Below are 19,504 nucleotides of genomic sequence, written 5' to 3' on the forward strand. Positions count from 1 at the left end.
CCTTCTTAAAATTGTCAATTTGAATTCAAATTTTATCTCATATACCTAAAATAATGGCAAAATAACAATAAATTTCATACATAATAATAATTTTACAAATAATACATAATACATATTTGAGACTTATTATCCTTAAAATGAGGCTAAACTCAAATAGTTATTTTGAATTCAAATATCATACCTTATCCTAAAATGATTCTAAAGATAATCATTTGAATTTTCGGCTCATTCATTCTCCTAAAATCGTGATTGTTTAATGATAATTTAGTATAACAGTTTTCACTTTATTTCTTTCACACATTTTGAATTTATTTTTATTTCGCTTCCCAAAATCAACTTAAATTGAAGTTTATCATTCTCCTAAAATCTTCCCGATTTAATAATATTTACAATAATTGTTTTTAGTTAATTATTTTTAAATGTTTTGAATTAATTTTTAATGGCTTTGCAAAACCAACTTTATTCCCCGATCAATTGAATGCTTAAGGGACAAAAGAACGCTGAACGAATGCTGAAGGGACGAATTCACCTCAAGGGAACATAAGGTATGAAGGGTTGCAAAGAACAAACCGAAGATTAGGGTTCAAAATGGTGTGAAGAAGGAACGCTGAACGAATGCTGAAGGGATGAAATCGCCTAAAGGGAACATAAGGTACGAAGGCTTACAGAAAAACAAACGGAAGATTAGGGTTTAAAATGGTCTGAAGACCTCTCAAAATTTTACAAAGTTTCCACGTGAAATAAGTGGAAATGTGAAATTGTGAAAATTATAGAGTATTTGGAGTTTATTGAACAACTCTATTAAGGAAAAAGGTTTAAAGTTCAAATAAAAGTATTTATTTTAGGAAGATAGATTATTATTTTTGTATGAAGAATACAATAATATAAAACCCGGTTCATTGAAGTGGGAAAGAACCAGAAACATGAACCGGTGATATATACTCTTAAACCCTTAAACCTAGACGCCACTTCGTCTTCCTCTTCCTCTTCCTCATCGATTTCCTTCCCCTTGCCTCCCTTTCGATGCCCTATTTCCTCCGCCAAGTTCTTACTTGGTCGGTTCAGACACCAATCTACTAACTTTTTTTTAGTTTTTATTTTTGTTGGGAAGAAAAAATGATTGAATTTTATCGGAATTCTTCAATTGAATGGAAGCCCTCTCCTGTAGTTGCGTTAGCCTCCAGTGCCGATGATTCTCAGGTGGCAGCTGCCCGAGAAGACGGCTCGCTTGAGATTTGGCTGGTCTCTCCTGGTTCTGTTGGGTGGCACTGTCAGTTGGTATGGTCGCACTATTCTTTATTGGATTCTTGGTTCAACTAACTGATTTTGAAGTCTGATTCAATTGTGCTTTTTATGCAGACCATTAGTGGAGACCCTACTTCTAGGGTTTCATCACTTGTTTGGTGTTCTGCCGGTTCAAAAGATAGGCCTTCTGGTCGTTTATTTTCATCCAGCATTGATGGTTCAATTTCGGAGTGGGATTTGTTTGATTTAACGCAGAAGGTATACACTCTTGTTTCCTCAAAGAAATTCTGTTCATTTGTCCTAGTCTTCCGGACTTCACGTTAATGGGTTAATGTGTTGTTTCTAATGTTCAACAAAGCATCTATGTCCATTTAAATGTTGCAGTGACGTTTATGTAATATTCATTCTTCTTTAAATGCTATCTGAAACACAATGAGTGTAGGATTTAAATTCACTGAAGATATTTGAATATTGGTACGAAAATTATTGCCAGAATGGTGAAATTTGCGGTTAGTAACATATCTCAATGTGACTTTGGGTCTTTGTGGAGTACTGTATATAGTTTGAGAAGCAACCCTTTGCTTTGTCGTTATCCTAAGAAGTTTGTTTTTGATTGATGGTTATTGTTTTTGCAGTCTGTGTTAGAGTCAATTGGTGTCTCCATCTGGCAAATTGCTGCAGCATCCTTTAGTAGTCGTGAGGTTCACAGGGAGGAGGTAAAGCCACAAGACACTGAAAATGGGCACGTAACTGAGGATGAAAGTGATTGTCAAGATTGTAGTGAGAGTGAAGATGATTCTGATTTATCTGAGCTTCATGTCCAATCTAGCCATACCTCTCTAGCAATTGCTTGTGATGATGGTTGTGTGCGTATTTACAATATAGGTGACGAAGAAGAGTTTATTTACAAAAGATCGTTGTCTAGGGTCAGTGGTGAGAATCTATTCCTAGATATGTTGCTGATATGCCATTTTTTTATTTTGCCATTAGCTGGATAATTAAACACTATTTGTCTTGCTGCTAACCACAGGCAGGGTTTTAAGTGTAACATGGAGTAACGATGCAGAACGTATATTTTCAGGGAGCAGTGATGGGTATGTACATGTACCACCAATTGTTACTTGCAATGAAAATCTATATAATGTACTAATTACTATGAACATAATCTTCTCCAATTTCGTTGCTAAATTACAGTTACCCCACGTTTGTGCGTTCCTCACTCTGCTTTCCCCACACCTTTTTTTCCATATATACTACTGTCAGGTTTATTCGATGCTGGAATGCTAGTCTCGGGCATGAGATCTATAGGATTACTGCAGGACTTGGAGGTTTGGGCAGTGGACCAGAACTTTGTGTATGGTCATTGCTTTCCCTTAGGTAATGAATCACGTACCTCTTGTGATCACATAGTTGTTAGGTGATTATTTTCTACCATTAATAATTATTCTTTTCTGTTCTGAAGGCATTTGGTATTTCTTGTAACTGCAGGTGTGGTACCCTCGTCAGTGCAGATAGTACTGGCAGTGTCCAGTTTTGGGACAGTAATCATGGAACTCTTTTGCAAGCACACACCCTACATAAGGGTGATGTGAACGCACTTGCAGCTACCCCTAATCACAATCGAGTATATTCTGCTGGCTCTGATGGTCAGGTACTGATTTTGGTCATTCTTATGGTTTCATATTTGTGCTTTTGTACAACTCATGCATGTTCCTCAGTCATGATAGCCCTTGTGTACATTTTCATGCATGTACACCACCTAGCTCTCATGTCTTTATCACAAATTCTTTTCTTTATTCTCGAGTTTTCAGATTATTGAACAAAAGAAATGAAATATTTATGCCCCAAGATATGGTCTACCCTGTAGCTTGTTACTGTGATTGTGACTGGGAGATGAGGGCCAATGAGACCGTGTGCTTAGAGTTGAAATTTAAAACTCTTAGAGGTTGATCATGTAGGTAGTTCATGTTGCTAAAGGATTTCATAACTTCTGTATATTGTGGAAGCCTGTAGGTTTCAGTAGTTGTGTTGTAGTTTTATGAGCTGTTGAAATTTGTTTGTGTGAACAAGGAACGGTTAGTTTGTTACTTAACTATTTTTATGGCTTATCAGTTGATAGCTTGTCTAAATTTGGCTTCCTTATTGTAGCTTTTGGTTAAATTCAAACTTGTTTAGAATAATGCCTTCGAATTGTACAAGTCATCACATTGTCCTAACCAATATATGGAGTCATGGTTGACCTAAATTACAGACTTAGTTGCTTAGGAATGAAGTTAGTTTTTGCATGATCTATCTATATGGTTAATCAAATTCCATAATGCTTGTCTTTTGTGAATATATTTTGTCTATAGGTTATCCTCTATAAGCTCTCTAACGAGAATGTTGGGTCTAGTGAAGACAAGTGTTCTTCTGAAATGATGAAGAAATGGATTTATGTTGGTCATGTGAGGGCTCATACTCACGATATCAGGGCTTTGACTGTTGCAGTACCAATTTGTCGAGAAGGTACTTTTGTTAGTTATTGTTCACTGTTATTTTTGTCAATACGAAAGTTGAGTTTTTTTCATCAGATGTATCTGGGGGAGAACTCGGGTTAAAGCTTAAGTTTATAATCAAGATTGAATTTATTCGTTATTCGTTTTTGTTTTTGTATGGGCCTTTTTGTTTTCTTGACTTTTTAAATTTTACTTTTCTTATTGGCAGAGCCGTTGCAAGATGATGTTGTAAAAAGAATCCGTCATAAGAAGAAACCTAATGATTTTAGCTATCGTAAGTGGGCCCATCTGGGAGTTCCAATGCTAATGTCTGGCGGTGATGATACGAAGCTGTTTGCATACTCTGCTCTGGAATTTACCAAATTTTCTCCCCATGATATTTGTCCTGCGCCTCAAAGGGTACCTATGCAACTTGTACTTAATACAGTTTTTAACCAAGCACCGTTATTACTTGTTCAGGGTGCCCATTCTCTGGACATCCTGTGTATTCGCCCAAAAAGTGGTTCCTTTGGAGATAAGGCCTGTGGCCCTTCTAAGGGACATACAAGGGCAGATTTATTGGTTCGAGTTAAGAGCAAGGCATCTCGAAAGATTATCTGCAGTACCATTTCTAACTCCGGGAAGCTATTTGCATATTCTGATCATACCAAGCCCAACTTATTTGAACTGAAGAAATCTGGAGGAAGCAAAGGTTCTTGGACTGTTGGTAGAAGAAAACTTCCAAATGAGCTACCATTTGCCCATTCTATGGTCTTCAGTTTTGATTCTTCCCGACTAATCATAGCAGGACATGATAAAAGGATATATGTAAGTTGCTTTACTGGTACAATGTCATTGAGTTTAGTTTTCTGTATTTTTTATAAAATGCATTCACCCTCCAGCTTCACCTTCTGATATGCTTGAAATTGTGCTTGCTTAGACTTGACTTCTTTATCTATGATACAGTGCCTGATCTGTATGAATGTATTTTCTTTTGGCAACAGGTTGTTGATGTGGGTAGTTTGGAAGTTTTACATAGTTTTACGCCTTTCCGGGAGCTGCAGGATGATACATTGCCACCCACTGAACCTCCTATAACAAAAATATTTACAAGTTCAGATGGGCAGTGGTTAGCTGCAGTCAACTGCTTTGGAGATATATACGTATTTAATATGGAGATTATGAGGTTTGTTATCTTGTGTTGATATATTGTTTCATCATAATCACAGCTTATCTTTGCCCTTTCTACATTATTATAGTTTCCAAGAAAGTTATGCATGAGCTATTGTTCTCTTGTAACAGGCAACACTGGTTCATTTCAAGACTAGATGGTGCCTCGATTACAGCTGGAGGCTTTCCTCAATGGAACAACAATGTGCTCGTAGTCACTACTTCTTCAAATCAGGTTTATGCCTTTGATGTTGAGGCCAAACAATTAGGAGACTGGTCAATGCGACATACACAAGCTCTCCCTAAGAGATTCCAAGAATTTCCAGGGGAGGTTATTGGTCTCTCTTTCCCACCATCTGCCACTTCGTTGCCTGTTATTGTGTATAGTTCCAGGTATTGCTCTACATTTCTGTTTTATGTGCTGAAGTGAAATGTACTTGAACAACTATTCCCTTCTAAGATTGAAATTTGGTTTATTGAATAGAAATTGATAAGACTTCCACGGTCATGTGGTTAGTTACTACGTTATTGAGCTTTTGGTTCTTTTGTATCCTTTCTGGACTTTCCAGGAATGGGTACTGTACTTGGGTATATACTATGATGTTATCAAATCCTTGTTCTCGTGACCGTGCATTTCATGATATTACGTTATGACTAAGCCATTCTCATCCTCAATAAAATTGTTTCTTTGAATTTGTATATCGCAAAGTGCTATAGATGTACTTTAGTTTACTGTGACCAATTTTGATGCCATTATTATTATATACCCCGGCAGCATGTTGAAAGAAGTGTGGTGCTCTAAGTCTAAACTACTACGGATACTTTCATTCTTGCAACTTGCAAGTCATTTTCTTTTTTTCCTTTTTAGTGTGGGTTTTCATTACTAGCTCGTTTTTCCGGCTGGCAGTTAGTTGTGAGCATGTGCTGATTCACAGCTTGCTGAAATTTGTTTGATGATGTGGTTATTCATTATCCTTCCTAATATTTCTGATATCAATCATTGTCCTTGTGGGTCTTGAAAACACATTTCACTCTTTAGCATGTTCTCGTCATTTGTTGGTTCTAGAATTATTGATCTGTATTTCTTGTTAGGAAATCTTGGCGCTTTGCTCATGTTTAGTTCTGTTTGATCTAGCATTCCCTTTACTATAAATTTTTGAAGCTGGACTGAAAAAATCTCTTTTAATTTGTAGGGCAATGTGCTTGATTGACTTCAAGATGTCAGTGGATCAAGATGATGAATATGTCATGATAAGTGGACAAGATTCAACGGTGAAGAGTTTATGGGGTACTCCAATAAATGAGAAATTGAAACGTAAGTTAAGAGACTGCCAAATAGAGGGTAAACCACACGGTAGAAAGAATTTTGAAATTTTTCCTTTTAGAGATCCTGTTTTACTTATTGGACACCTCTCCAAAACTTCGCTATTGATTATAGAAAAACCATGGTTAGAAGTGGCCAACACTTTCGATACCGCACCTGTGCACAGACATATATATGGGACTTAAGTCTTCATATTAAAGGAGTTTTCTAGGTTTTTTTTGAATGTTGGAATCCACCATTCTTTCTATGACATCTCTTCGATTTCTACAATTTTGTTCGGGAGAGGGGTAATCTGAGCGTCTAAAGCAGCAGTGTTGTATTGTATTATTGAATTTTTTTCTTGAACTTAAAAGTAGTTCTTTTAGTCTACAAAGCTCTTGAATACCCCCTCCCCTCCCCTTTCCTAACAAATAATAATAGTAGAAAAAAAATACCCCAATCAAAACAGTGTGTCATACTTGTGTTATTACTATTAGTAGTGCAGATGCTAATTCAGTATGAAGAACAGTTGGTGGAGCATTAATACAACTTTCCAGGTTTTATCTTTTATAATAATATATACTAGTGTGGAGTTTCAATGGAAAATTGATCTGGCTTGCTTGCAGTCTCAGTCAGGCAGGTGAAAGTCCTAATGCTACATGCTGCTGATTTCTTGTGTACTAACAATTACAGCTAAGCACATATAAATTCTTGATGTTCCCGCGAAAAGTATTAATTGTGTTTGTTTAACATTTAAGCTGAAATGGTAGTGTGGTGAGAACGATATTATGCAGAAATGTAATTCCCAATAAGTGAAACCAACTGTTCATGTGTGACCATAGCTCTTGGCCCAAGAAGCTTGCAATGGTCCAATTGGCCCCTATTCAATTAAAGACTCCTGGACAAAGGTACAGAGCTTTGAAACTTATTTTAGATAAAATTGCACATTAACATTGCTTTTCTTCTCTCTGTACAGTGTAATATCACATCTTAGATTGTTTTTCTCCATTTATATGGAATTTGAAGGGTTTGCTAATGTAAACAATCAACGAAGAATGAGGAAAAGAGTTGGTCTGTTACCTAGAATCCATATCTTTTTTTCCAAGATGTGGGAACAATTTTTGTTTTAATATTATTATAGAAAAGAAAGAAGAAAGAAAAAGAAAACAGAAATCAATAATTGCAGCTGTTTCATTTAATGGATCATATTCCTCCTAGTCGGTAGCTGTCCGAAAGAGTGGTGGGGTTGTTTTATTTGTTGTCCGTTTCTGTTTTGAATTGAAATGAAGCTTCGTTTTCGACTTCCTTCCAACACCTTTGTCTCTTTCGAATTCATTTTGCTTTTTTCTTTCCCATTTTCTCTTCAATTATCAAATGTTGTTTGGTCACTTAAGCAGGCTGGCTAGCCTGTCTTCTTCCATTGCCCTCAAACTAAAGTTTCTCTTTTGAGTTGTGGCCCTTTTTATTGGTTATAATTGCTCAATCATCTCCTTTTCTTTCTTTATTCCTTTCTCTATTTGTGGGAAATATGGTGCCACCTCCCTTGTTTTCTAGCCACTTCCCTTCTTATTTTTCTCTTTAATTAATATTTATAATTTCATAACTACAAGACAGAATCTACCACTTTAGAATTAATTTTCTAGTTTTTGCGTGAAGTGTTTGAGGGACGCTCACGAGTGTATATATATAAAAAATAATATTTATAATTTTGTGTGAAGTGTTTGAAATTCAAATTTATCAAAGCCAATAGTAAATAGGAGGGAAATTGTTGAAATTAGGATGACTTGCTTTTTATAGTTGAAAAAAGATTTTTTAATCTAATGAGCATAACATCTATCTTTTTCTTTTTTCTTTGAAACTTGATGATTTAAATCTCCACTCTCATATTTGTACTAAAATAATAATAATAATAATAATAATACAAAATTTTGATATATTCATTGAGTGGGATTTTCTGTTTATAGTAGCTAGGATCTAAGATATATGCTATAAACTTTTTTTCTCACTATCTTTTGGTCCATTTTTAGCGTTTCCTGTTTCCCATTGCATTGACAAGAACGTGGAAAAGAGAAGGGCACAGAGCCGAAAACATTCGTGGGGAAAATTAAATTGGAAACAATAATAATAATAACAAAAGGAACAATATCCCTCTGATATATATAATAACAACATGTCGTTATCATTTACTTGACGTCCCCAAAAAAATAAGGTTGGAAGTTGCGGCGGAATCGCTTATAGCCTCATTCTTCCGGTGCTGATTTTTCCGAGCGATAAAAGCCCAGGTGTTTCCTCAATGCAGATTTTCTCTGTTTTTAAAAGTTTCAATTTTTGGTTAATTTTATGATCTCCCAAATTACTGAATTAGAAATGAAGAAGAAGATGATCATGAATTTACCTTAAAATGGGTTGCTGAGAATCCCTGTGAAAAATCAACTGGATTCTCCTCCAAAGCTTTGTTGCTTGTTGCTGTATTGATTTTCTGCACAATAAACATTCAACGAACATAAGAACGATATATATTTTCTTGAATTTAAAAAGAAGAATATGATGGAACTGCTCTTTTACATTTGCTTTGGTGTAGCCATAAACAGGGGAGCTAGCAGTATCATCAAGGTAAGAATGTTGCTGATTTCTCCCATTTCGTTTGCCTTTTTGGCTCTTCTTTCTCTCTAATTCTGAAGCTGAAATGGCATAAGAAGAATACCCATTGTTGTAAAACAATTCTTCATTGTCTTCAATGTAATGCGGTGGACCTGAAGAAGCATCAGACACCATTGATAAATCCTCTTCTTCATCCTCCTCCTCCTCTGTTCTCGCTTTTGCTTCTTTTGCCTTATAATTTTCACTGCCGCCACTGCCGCCGTTGAAACGGTGGTCTGAAGTATAGGATTGGTCTAAGTACATAGTCCAACCTGATTCACTTCCACTGCAATAATGTGTAGCAGACCAATCATTCATGGTGGCAATAAAGTGGTTAAGTTTTGAGGGAATTTTTGGTTTCAGGTAATAGAAGAGATTATGAAGATTGAAATGTTTATAAAAAAAAAGAAAAGAAAAAGTCCCTGTCCAATTTCTCTGAGTTGTGGGATTTCTATTGAAGGGGAAAAAGGGATCAAAACAATGACACTTAAAATCCTGGACTTAGTTTATCCCTCGTTTTATCTTTTGGCCTTTCCTTTCTTTATCTGTTTGTGGACACATCAGAGATGCCAGTTGGCAAGAACAATGGGCAAATCAACAACAATGATGATATCAAAAGCGACAAACGTTTGGATGTGCAACAACAGTAGGCCCCCCTGCAAATGTGTACAATGGTGGTGCTGTCATTTCTATTAAAATTCAACCCTACTTTGGAACAAACTCACCTTTCATTTTTCCTTTTTATTAAGCTTAAGTGCTTTTGATTAAGCTTGGGGTTTTACCTTTTCTTTGACTATTCTTCATCAGTTCCTTTATATCTCACTTTGTTGACCCATCATTGCTGCCTTTTTTCTCTCAATCAGGAAAAGAAGATGATAAAAACAATTCCCTTTTTCATATTATCCTCTTCTGGGTATCCTTTGTTTTCTCTTATCTTTCTTGTTTTTTACCAGCTGTTTGATATTGAATGTTAAAGTAGAATTTAGACTTCTATTTATTGTTAAACAACCGACAGACAACCGTATAATTATGTATCTTGCAAATCCCAGTTAACAAATTCCTGTTTTGTCTTATCCTATCGCCTTGGTTTCTTCTTCTACTTCTTCACTGGGTTAGGAACGGTACAATGGAGAGCTTGAAATGTTATGGAGTTCACTTTTTTGAAGGAATTTACTGCATTTGCTATTTGTTTATACTTCTCTTTTAAGCCTCCAATCTCATTTATATATCTTCTGAAAAGCCAAAAGGTTTCGTCTTTATTGAAAAATCGCTCAAAAAGCTAAGATTCTGCAGTCCCCACGAGTGGAAGCCTCTCATTGCCAAATTATTGACTCCTTTTTTGTCGTTGAACTCTCTTGCATTGGAGATCGATTTTGGTCACCGTTTTCCATTGGACCATGTTTATGCTGACTGAAAAATCTCATCCATTTTCATAATCCTTCTTCTCCTTCTCTCTCTCTGTTATGTGTCACAGTTTAGTTCCCATGACAAGCAAAACGGCCTTGCAGGTGAGTGGTCTGAGTGTTATAGAGTCACCCAAAACCCCACCAAATTCTTGCTATTGAGATTTTAAAGGTTAAGAGAAGTATGGACTTTGGTTGCAAAGAAGATGGTCCCTAAAAGCAATGGGAGAAAAGTAAAGGTCAAACATTGGCCAGTTGCCTTCTAAATCACCATTTCTTCTCATTATTTCACCTTTTCAAAGATTCTTTCCTTCACATACTTCCATTCCTTTCTTTCCCTTTCAAGGCAAAGACAAACAATCCGACATCCGTATGTGTTAGCTTAGTTAAAGTCAAACATCCCTTTTTTTGCTTTTGCATTAATTACTTGATGTTAAAAAGTCCTTGCTGCTAATAATGGAATCCATTAATGCTTTGTTAGATTAGTAGAGTTAAATCTCCATTCATCTGTCATTTTCTTAATCATAGCTCCAAAATCAGAAAGTTGGTTTTGAATTTTGGAAAGCTTCTTTCTTGGAAGTTGTGTTGTTATGGATTGGATTGATTTAATAGTTGCAGAAAATCCAAGCTTTGCAAATGAAGTTGATAGGGAATACAATAACTCAGTTGATAATGAACTAAATCTTCCACTGATCTCCAAATTTCTTTTGTTAATTTTGAATGAAAAAATATTAACTTCCTAGTAGTACAATCCAAGGCCTTATACCGATGGGAATAGCTTATTCAAGCAGAATGGCAATGCATAGAATTCATCATTTCTTACATCTAAACTGTATAAGCAAAACTTTTCCCACCAATGTAACCCACTGTCTTTCCGAGTTGCATCGTTTTCTCGAAAAAGTGTGCAATCCAAAATTAGAGCAACCAGAGATGCTATTGTTGCGTGAGATATGAAGATCACGATGATCACATCATTAAACTGCAATGAGAATAAGAACAAGCATTCAATAGACGAACAGAATGAAGTTAAAATATTCAAATAGTTGATTCTTTGTTTTGTGTCTTCCAGCTTGCTTACCCATCCCTGGCCAGAGTAAATGTGCTCTGATGGATTCAAATCTTGGTGATAATATTCTCTGAAGTATTGTGGTATTGACAAACCCAAAAAGAAGGAGGTGCCCAAGATGAATTTTGTTCTGAAACTGTTCAAGTTACAGAATTGGAGAAAACCAAGCCCAGAAGAGGCTGTAGGAAATTACATCAATGTCAGCGGTGTCTAATCTTCAACAATCATTTTTTGAAAAGTGGAAACAACACTTTTCATTGATAATTAAAAGAAAAAATAACACTCGGATTATAATGAGGCAAAATAACCCTAGAAAGATATGAACCGTTGACAAATTGCAAACCATGTAGCTAGTCTTGTTAATTTTAGAATCAGATTTCACATATGGTTAGAGAGATGGGAGTACGTACAGACATAGCCGAAAAAGACACAATACAAGGCAGCAATAATTGGAAGAGGAATTGAGGCAAAAAGTGCTCCAAATTTCCCTGATATTGGAGTCAAATTTGTTAGGCAAAAAGGAAGGCAAAGTAGAGTAACTCCAAGGCTAAAAAATTATATATCAATATTTAGTCACAATCATGCTAGCCTACCAAATACAGAGAAGAAAATCATGAAGCCAGCTGATATTTGGATGACCCTTCTGCTACCAACTCTTGTTAAAGCTAATAGACCAGCATTTTCCCTACACTTTTTAAAACACATCAGAGAAGAACAGTACAACATGTGATAAATGAGGCTGGTTTTTACCAAGAATCCAATCCAATCCATTTTCCTGTCATATATAATGTCCCACTTCCAATTTTACTGTATCTGATGGTTTGCACATGCTAAAATGTATTTCAAGCAGCAATAGCCAACCAACTTGATCTTGTGATATTGTTGAAGAATTTTGGACAAAATCTTAGATTCCAACCATTCTCAACCATACCATATTTAAATCATGCGAAATAGTAAAATATATCCTAATCTTACACAGATGCACAAGTGCCAGTGACAGAACCAAACATGCCATTGAGCAAAACTCCAACTCCCTGAAATTAAAGAAGAATTGATGAGAAAATAAGATTTCATAGCTAATAAGAAAAGTAAAGAACAAAAGAAGAATTCTAGCACAAATTAGACGCCAAAGAAGAATTCTAGCACAAATTAGACATTCATGGCACATCTTACCAGCCAACCGCTACCTCGGCTGATGATGGATGCAGGCACTGGAGTCGCACTGCCATATCTTGATGCAGCGAAAAATGTTCCGGTACTCTGAAATATCTTATTATTAGAACTAAGATGACTAGGAGGTAAATAGCTCATGGAAAAGAAGATAGATATAATACATATGAAGTCAAAGAACTTGACCTCAAAGAGGGAAACAACAGAAGCAGCCATCATTGCAAAGGCTTCTCCAGCATTGAAAGTTGGACCTCCCCATTGAAATGGATAGGGAATGTAAATCCTGCAGGCAATGAAATGAGATAATATAAACCATATAAGAACTCTCCAACAATTCTGAAAGGAACATTCTGATTCAGTAGCTATAGTTTTACCAAGGAGCAGTACTCAAAAGTCCAGCTTGATCAGTGCGACAACTTTTCTGGGTTGTTGCGGGCTTGTGATTATAAACAGTGCTTGAAGTTAAGAGTTGTGCATATAGCCAGATGATTACAATTGAAAATAACACCGAATATCGATCATAGATTGGCTTTTTTGTTTTCAATAAATGAGGAAGATACTGCAAAACCACAAAACCAATCAAGAAGAATTTGTGATACCCTCAAATGCAAAAAGTGAAGCCGTGAAGTGAGGCTAAAATATGAGATTTTACTTACCTGTGAGATGAAAACTATAATAATCAATCCAGGAAGTCCAATTTCTACACATTTTGCCAGCTAAAAATAGCAAAAAACAGTATGAATAACATGAAAAAAATCAATAGGCAAGGTAAGATTGAAGAGCAAAAGGCTATCGATTGCATTACCATTGGAAAACCCAGATGATACAGACCGAGTCCAGTGAAAGTAACACAGGGAACCACAGAAAGAGGGCTAAAAAACCTAATCCAAAAGTCATTACAAAAAATTATGTACTCGTCTAAGATAACCAAGTTCAACATGGTTGAGAAACACATAAACTAAACAGTTGAGAGTTACCCACCTCACAGTATTCCTCCAAAAGCCAAGGAAACCCATAACCATTTGAAAACATGAAGCCACTATGAGAGCTCCTTGAATTCCTTGCATAGTCTGAATGAATCTCTGAAAGTATATACGACAAGTAAATGCCAAACATTATTGTTTCAGATCCCTTCAGGAGCATTAGAACCAATACAATAATGAGAAAAGTAACAAAGTATTACATCTTGAGGATCTGTCAAGGAAGCGTATCTCTTAGCGAGAACAATGGAGATTGTAGGAATAAGATAAGCATGTGAACCCACAACCACAACTGGTAATCTAGTCCCAAACAAAGACTGAAATAATGTGTTCAATCCCGAAACAAATAACAAAGTTTGAATCACTTTGGCCTTCTCAACCTGAGTTCCAAAAACCCAATAAGCTAATGAAATGTTGAGAAATTTCAAAAATTCCAAAAACCTAATTCAAGATCGTCTTACATCGCCACCACCCATTTGAGGAACAATCAAACTAGGAATCAGAACACTGAAACCAAGTGTCAATACATAATGCTGAAAACCCAACACAAAGGCCTCCGCTACATTCACGATAAAGGACTAAACATAATCAGTGAAAGATTCAACAAAAATCGAACAAAATAACAATAAATGAATATAAGTAGGAACACAAACGCCATGGAGGAGGACTGTTGATGCAATACTGAATTCCGGGTAGCTGCTCTTTCACTGGGTGAGGTTGAAGCGGATCTTCAGCAGGTTTATTAGTCATTTCTCCGCCACTAAAAACAATAGGATTACGGAAACTATATATAAAGAGAAAGGAGAAACAGCCCAAATTTGAACAAAATCGGACAGTTACAAACTATGAAACCGTTATAATATTACATTTAAAACCCATCATTCTAAAATTGATTACCGAAATCAAATCATTTTACCATTTCGTATTTGATGAAATTAAAGAGGGGTTTTGTAAAAAATCGCGTTGGAAAGGGAAAAAAAATAAAAAAACAGAGTACTTCTTCTATTACAGAGTGAAGTTCTTCTTCCTCTCTGCTCCGTAGGGTAATGGTAGTTGCAGCACCGCCAACAAAACAAGCGAGAAGCTCCGGCCATGGACGGACAATTTGTTGGAAATTCTGAACGACCCACGATGAAGGAATGAAAAAAATGATTGATAAGCTTTGGTGGTTGCTCGTCACTCTGTTCTGTTCTTCACTCTGTATCTTCGCGAATAGCGCGCCTTTTTTTCTCACCAAAATTATGAAATGGTTTCTTTTCTTTCTCCGGATTTATGAAAATTAGTTTTAAAATGTACACTTAGAGATTAGATTTATTACTTTTATAAGTAATAAAAATAAATCCCCACTGTTCATTCGATACAATATTGATATACACTTATACATTCGATATACTTGATGATACTTAAAAAAAATAAAACATTTTTTCCAAACAAAATTGAAGTTAATTTGAAATTTTAGTCAATTATCTAAGTGATGGACATGAAATTTATTTATTTATTATGAATGAAATAGTGTTCAACTATTTGAATAAAAAGATAAAATAGAAGAAAAAATTATGAAAGTTTAAAGAGCAAATAGTGTGATCAATGTTGATGCAATTAGATTTTATCTTTTAATCGTTGAAATTTACAGCATTTGAATTCTCAATCTCATATAACTTTTTTTATCCGATTTTAATTTGGTGGCTTAATTATTAAAATTTGAACAATAATTTTGCAATTGGAGCTTAATAATATAATTCTAAGGGGAAATATTAAACTTAAAAAGAAAGAAAAGTGAAAAAGGTAGGAGGGGGGGAGAGAGAGATGAATGGTAGAATCGTAACTGGGAGTCCCCAAACTCCAATGGGAATAATAAAGAAGAAACAAACACACTCTCAAATCAAATAATTGTTTTTATTTTTCTTGTCCAACACAACACAACACAATAACCACAACCACAACCCAGGGGTTTTCACTTTCAGTTTCTTCTTCATTGCTTTGCGTGCTTTTTTTTTTTTTTTTTTCTTTTCTCTTTTACCTTTACAGTTATACCCTCCTATGTGTATACTTATTGCTAATTTAAACCCTCGACATGAGGCTCCTTTTCCAACGCCCCCACACCGCCGCCCGCCACGTCTCCCCCTCCATTCCTCCAATCCTCTTTGCATGCAACCCCCTCCCCCCTCACACGTGCCCCCACCCACCTTCTCAACTATTACAATACTACTAAACTACTTCTTCTTCCCTTTTCTAATACTTCTAAGAAAAGCAGTAACAAACGCTTAGTTGTGGAATTGTTGTTACTTGATGGCCTAAATAATCGTATTTTTCTTTCTTTTGTTATTGAATTTACCAAACCAATAGTGATAGATGGATCAACGCATGCGAGCCAACCACACACGCGTTCCACTCTTCTCATTGGTGGCACTGCCCATTGAATTCACATTCCCACTCTTCTCTCTTCCTCTTCAACTTAAACTTGGATTGGTTATGCGTTGGCTTTTGCATGGCCCCACTCCCTTTCCCACATGTCCTTTTTTCTTCCACGTACCCCACATTCCTCTTCCACCTGTCACTCCCTTGCCCTTCCCCTATTCGCCACTCCCCACCGTTTCCCTTCCATCTTAAACCCTTCCCCCCCAATTCCATTCCATTCCTCCTCCCCTCCCTCCTTCCCTCCCTCCCTCCCTCCCTCTACCCCCATCGCCATGATCAAGACTCTCCCTCCTTTCCCCTCCACCGACAAGACGGCGGAGATCATGTCCAGATACCGCCCCATTGCCCCCAAACCCGAATCCCCATTCCCCACCTCCGATCACTCTCTCAACAACATTCCCCATTCCTCCTCTTCTTCTTCTTCCTCTTCCTCTTTTCTTCGAAATGTGTGGCCTCAGTTGCAAGCTAGACCCACTCGTACTCGTAAGAGATCTCGTCCTCCACCCATTTCCCCTCACTCCTTAAAACGAGCAAGAATTACCCCTCCTCCTAATTTCTCCCTCCATCATCCTTTTCCTTCTTCTTTACTTCCTCATCTTTCTCTTCCTTCTATTAATTCTGGGTTTCATGATTCCTCTTCTAATTCTAATCTTGTCACGCTTCCGCTTCTTCCTTCTGTTTCTGATGAAACTGAAACCACCCCTGTTTCTGAGATTAATTTCATTAAGTCTTTTGATGAAGAGAAGGGGGTGGAATTCAATGTTGATAGTGCTGTTGTCTCTGAAATTCCTCAAGAGAAGGATTTGTTGCAGCAACTTCAATGTCCGGTTTCTGTTTCAAATGTTATAACTCCGCACCCTGTTCGTCCCGTTGGTTCCAGCATTCGCGTTGGGTGTATCAATGAAGCTCAAAACCCTGTCCACTCCAATAATACTCCACAGCTGCCGAAGAAACCGGATGAAGTGGAAAAGGAAGTTGAATCCGAGGTGTTGCCAGCGGTTATATCGGATTCGAATAACAGAGTGAGAATGGCAAATTCTGCTTATAAGGAAATGGTTGGCCAACCAGAGTGCTTGTGGCTCGATTCAATGGTTACCGGAGATGAACGGCTCAAAGGTAGAAGAATCGGCGGTGAAGTGATGCTCCACCTCTCCGATGCGGCGGCTGTGCCTCATTCCTCAAATGGGTTCTCTTGTTGGGTGAGGATTGAATGGGGAAACAGTGACGGAAAGAAAAATTCCGTCACCGCCTTTTGCGATGTTATCAAACTTTCTTGCGTGTCTCGAGATTACCTCTTCACGTGGAGGTTCCATACTCAAACAAAAAATAATCATAACAATAACAATAATGCTTCCAACCCCATTTGTATCAATGTTTGATAATCAAATCAAGATGTACAAAGATGAAGGAAAAAAAGAACCCTTTAGTCTTAGCCTAGCTTAGTTAGTTTTGGGAAACCATATGTAGAAATAACGTATAATCGGTAAATGTTTATGTATATCTTAGTGTTATTAGAAGCTATTAATCATAAATATATACATAATGTTTGTTTAAGGTTGAAATTTCAACAGTTGTTGTCTTGTAATTTGTGACGTCCAGAGATGGACAAATTAACAAACGGCCTCTTTTGGAGCATGTTGATGTGTGATTAAATAACGGATGATCAATTAATACGTTGGCCTCTTACTTGCAAGTTTTATTTGAATCACCAACCAAAACAAAAACCAGAGGGAGACCCACACGATTACTTCTTTTGTTTTACAATTCAAATTTCAAAGAGAGGGGTTGCTAAAGTTCAAAAAGGGAACAGCGTAAAAGCAGGACTAAAATAAGGAAGAAAGCAGAGGACATAACCACAAAAAAAAAAAAAAAAAAAAAAAAAAAAAAAAAAAAAAACAAGGCCTACGAGTGTAAGGTTCTTTAATGGCTTCCTTCCAGCTGGCTTAAGTTTCCTTTCTCTTTGATGAGTTGGGTATGGTGATGTTTGCAGTAAAGTCGTCCTTCATGTGCAATGTAGTTTGATGGGCTGATTGTACATCCGCCATGGCAGCACTTGAAACAGCTCTTATGGTACGAAGTTCCATTCACTGAAACCTGAAAAAATGAACATTTAAAAATGATATTAAATTTTACCCACTTCGAAACAGAGCTTCTTCATTGACAAAATTTTATTCCACCTCAAATTTACCTTCTCAGTTGGATAAACAGTCTTGTTACAGCCAAGACACTTATCTTTAGTACCGATGAACATACTTGCAACTTTAGTCGCCGTTGGTTTCTGTCAAATATGTATTTTAAGTTGAAATTAATACAAAACAGAGCATAACAGAGAGCATGATACAATTAATTAGCTACCTCAGAATCACCCGGTTTCTCCGGTTTTCCAATCTTTGGTGTTCCTAAAATCAAGATAAGAATGTTGGTTGTTTGATCTAATGAGAAATGACTTAAAGTGAAATTTTCGCATAATTTTGAATACCTTCAAAGCTCTTGTCTAAGCTTCCAGTTCTTTTAAAGAGCTGATCAAAGTGTGGCCGACAGTAAAGCACTCCTTCAAACGAATTGTAATTACTTAACTGCAAATCAGATCTGTAATCAGTGAATCGTTTAATTTTAACCACAACCCACCAAAATTAATCTTTCCAGTTAGCGATCTGAAATCTGATTACAGTGAAACGACATAACAGATCAGAGATTTGATTACCTTGAGGGTTCCATTGCAGTGGTGACAGCGGAAGCAAGCTTTGTGGTAGACACGATTGTCAGCAGTAAGTTTGTCTACTAAATAGACAGTTTTGTCGCAGGCCATGCATTTCTGGGTGGTTCCTGCAAAAGCCATGGTAATTGCAAAAGAATCCTATAGTTTCTTGGTGTTGAAATTTGAGTCGGTGTTAGGAGGAAGAAGAAGACAATGTGAAGGAGATAAGGAAGAGGGCAGAGAGATAGAAGTTGGGCTGTGGATGTAAAAGATATGGGTGTGTGTAGAGAGATTCAAATAGACAAATCTAAAGTTGAAGGGCATAAAAGGTAATCAATTTGTCTGGACTTGCAAGCATCCAACCCAACCAACCACCCCTCTCTCTCCCTCTTTGATTTTTTCCCCCACTTTCCCCCCTTAGTTCTTTGAATTCAATTGTTATTACTTCTATTGAAATTACCTAATCTATCGAGTATCATTTCAATGTTACAGAGTAAAAACTAAGTTTGTCACGGGGCTAAGTCATTAGATAATACCACTTAGTGACATTGAAGCTGTCTTTTATTAACCATACTTGTAATTATGGTATAAAAGTTATACTACACATCCTCTATAAAGAAAGGAGTCAATTCACCTTGACGTGAATATAGACCTAATGTTGCTGGCTTAAACAAGATAATGTAGAAAACCATGCATTATGCTATTCCAAGTTACATTGCTTTTTTGAGTTGAGCTTACTCCTTATAATAATTATACCACCTAAATTGGTTAAACTATGTTTATGTCGTAACAAGTGCCTATTTGTTTGTGTTGTAGAGGGTGTGATGTGGAGAGGTACGTGAAGGAATTTGGATGGGACCATGACAGTGTGGAGAGGTGAAAAAAATAATTGAAATGGAATTGAAAGATTCCTTCCCTGTTTACAAGTTTGTAAGAA

General features: G+C 36.6%; 5 protein-coding genes across 6 annotated transcripts; 2 read left to right on the forward strand and 3 right to left on the reverse strand.

The window, feature by feature from the left end:
- Positions 1-958: 958 nt before the first annotated feature.
- LOC103493610 (WD repeat-containing protein PCN) lies at positions 959-6,658 on the forward strand. The gene is made up of 11 exons (XM_008454432.2): positions 959-1,278; positions 1,360-1,503; positions 1,881-2,178; positions 2,276-2,339; positions 2,509-2,622; positions 2,734-2,896; positions 3,597-3,750; positions 3,949-4,547; positions 4,724-4,905; positions 5,022-5,282; positions 6,083-6,658. The coding sequence occupies exons 1-11, from the start codon at positions 1,117-1,119 to the stop codon at positions 6,396-6,398; spliced, it is 2,457 nt and encodes an 818-aa protein (XP_008452654.2). The 5' UTR covers positions 959-1,116; the 3' UTR covers positions 6,399-6,658.
- A 1,596-nt stretch (positions 6,659-8,254) lies between these two features.
- Positions 8,255-9,450, reverse strand: LOC103493609 (protein SOB FIVE-LIKE 5-like). Its single transcript, XM_008454431.3, has 3 exons — positions 8,758-9,450; positions 8,588-8,671; positions 8,255-8,498 (listed from the first exon to the last, which is right to left on the reverse strand). Exons 1-3 carry the CDS (start codon positions 9,148-9,150, stop codon positions 8,433-8,435), a joined length of 543 nt encoding a protein of 180 aa, XP_008452653.1. The 5' UTR covers positions 9,151-9,450; the 3' UTR covers positions 8,255-8,432.
- A 1,451-nt stretch (positions 9,451-10,901) lies between these two features.
- Positions 10,902-14,714, reverse strand: LOC103493896 (putative nucleobase-ascorbate transporter 10). Of its 2 annotated transcripts, none has more exons than XM_051087864.1 (15): positions 14,461-14,714; positions 14,105-14,211; positions 13,913-14,010; positions 13,655-13,831; positions 13,453-13,553; positions 13,277-13,352; positions 13,128-13,187; positions 12,846-13,030; positions 12,658-12,754; positions 12,475-12,561; positions 12,277-12,335; positions 11,895-11,986; positions 11,712-11,789; positions 11,314-11,480; positions 10,902-11,214 (listed from the first exon to the last, which is right to left on the reverse strand). In XM_051087864.1, exons 2-15 carry the CDS (start codon positions 14,199-14,201, stop codon positions 10,996-10,998), a joined length of 1,593 nt encoding a protein of 530 aa, XP_050943821.1. In that variant the 5' UTR covers positions 14,202-14,211; positions 14,461-14,714; the 3' UTR covers positions 10,902-10,995. The 2 variants fall into 2 exon arrangements, with proteins under 2 accessions (XP_050943821.1, XP_050943822.1); XM_051087865.1 differs by having other exon boundaries at positions 14,449-14,714.
- A 1,372-nt stretch (positions 14,715-16,086) lies between these two features.
- LOC103493608 (uncharacterized) lies at positions 16,087-17,768 on the forward strand. Its single transcript, XM_008454429.3, has one exon. The coding sequence runs from the start codon at positions 16,142-16,144 to the stop codon at positions 17,246-17,248; it is 1,107 nt and encodes a 368-aa protein (XP_008452651.1). The 5' UTR covers positions 16,087-16,141; the 3' UTR covers positions 17,249-17,768.
- On the reverse strand, positions 17,530-18,856 carry LOC103493607 (LIM domain-containing protein WLIM1). The gene is made up of 5 exons (XM_008454427.3): positions 18,574-18,856; positions 18,349-18,445; positions 18,225-18,268; positions 18,058-18,147; positions 17,530-17,963 (listed from the first exon to the last, which is right to left on the reverse strand). The coding sequence occupies exons 1-5, from the start codon at positions 18,706-18,708 to the stop codon at positions 17,790-17,792; spliced, it is 540 nt and encodes a 179-aa protein (XP_008452649.1). The 5' UTR covers positions 18,709-18,856; the 3' UTR covers positions 17,530-17,789.
- Between the last annotated feature and the right edge of the window lie 648 nt (positions 18,857-19,504).

Source organism: Cucumis melo, chromosome 7, assembly GCF_025177605.1.
Source record: "Cucumis melo cultivar AY chromosome 7, USDA_Cmelo_AY_1.0, whole genome shotgun sequence".
Classification (NCBI taxonomy): domain Eukaryota; kingdom Viridiplantae; phylum Streptophyta; class Magnoliopsida; order Cucurbitales; family Cucurbitaceae; genus Cucumis; species Cucumis melo.

Coding starts and splice junctions, on each gene's coding strand:
- LOC103493607 (XM_008454427.3), bottom strand. CDS start 18,708: ATGGCTTTTGCAGGAACCACCCAGAAATGCATGGCCTGCGACAAAACT. Junction 18,269..18,348: donor CTTAGACAAGAGCTTTGAAG/GTATTCAAAATT, acceptor TCTTGATTTTAG/GAACACCAAAGATTGGAAAA. Junction 18,148..18,224: donor AGAAACCGGGTGATTCTGAG/GTAGCTAATTAA, acceptor CATATTTGACAG/AAACCAACGGCGACTAAAGT.
- LOC103493608 (XM_008454429.3), top strand. CDS start 16,142: ATGATCAAGACTCTCCCTCCTTTCCCCTCCACCGACAAGACGGCGGAG.
- LOC103493896 (XM_051087864.1), bottom strand. CDS start 14,201: ATGACTAATAAACCTGCTGAAGATCCGCTTCAACCTCACCCAGTGAAA. Junction 12,562..12,657: donor CTGTTGTTTCCCTCTTTGAG/GTCAAGTTCTTT, acceptor AAGATATTTCAG/AGTACCGGAACATTTTTCGC. Junction 11,481..11,711: donor TGTCTTTTTCGGCTATGTCT/GTACGTACTCCC, acceptor AATTTCCTACAG/CCTCTTCTGGGCTTGGTTTT.
- LOC103493610 (XM_008454432.2), top strand. CDS start 1,117: ATGATTGAATTTTATCGGAATTCTTCAATTGAATGGAAGCCCTCTCCT. Junction 4,548..4,723: donor GACATGATAAAAGGATATAT/GTAAGTTGCTTT, acceptor TTTTGGCAACAG/GTTGTTGATGTGGGTAGTTT. Junction 4,906..5,021: donor TTTAATATGGAGATTATGAG/GTTTGTTATCTT, acceptor CTCTTGTAACAG/GCAACACTGGTTCATTTCAA.
- LOC103493609 (XM_008454431.3), bottom strand. CDS start 9,150: ATGAATGATTGGTCTGCTACACATTATTGCAGTGGAAGTGAATCAGGT. Junction 8,672..8,757: donor ATGGCTACACCAAAGCAAAT/GTAAAAGAGCAG, acceptor TTTATTGTGCAG/AAAATCAATACAGCAACAAG. Junction 8,499..8,587: donor TCTCAGCAACCCATTTTAAG/GTAAATTCATGA, acceptor TTTTAAAAACAG/AGAAAATCTGCATTGAGGAA.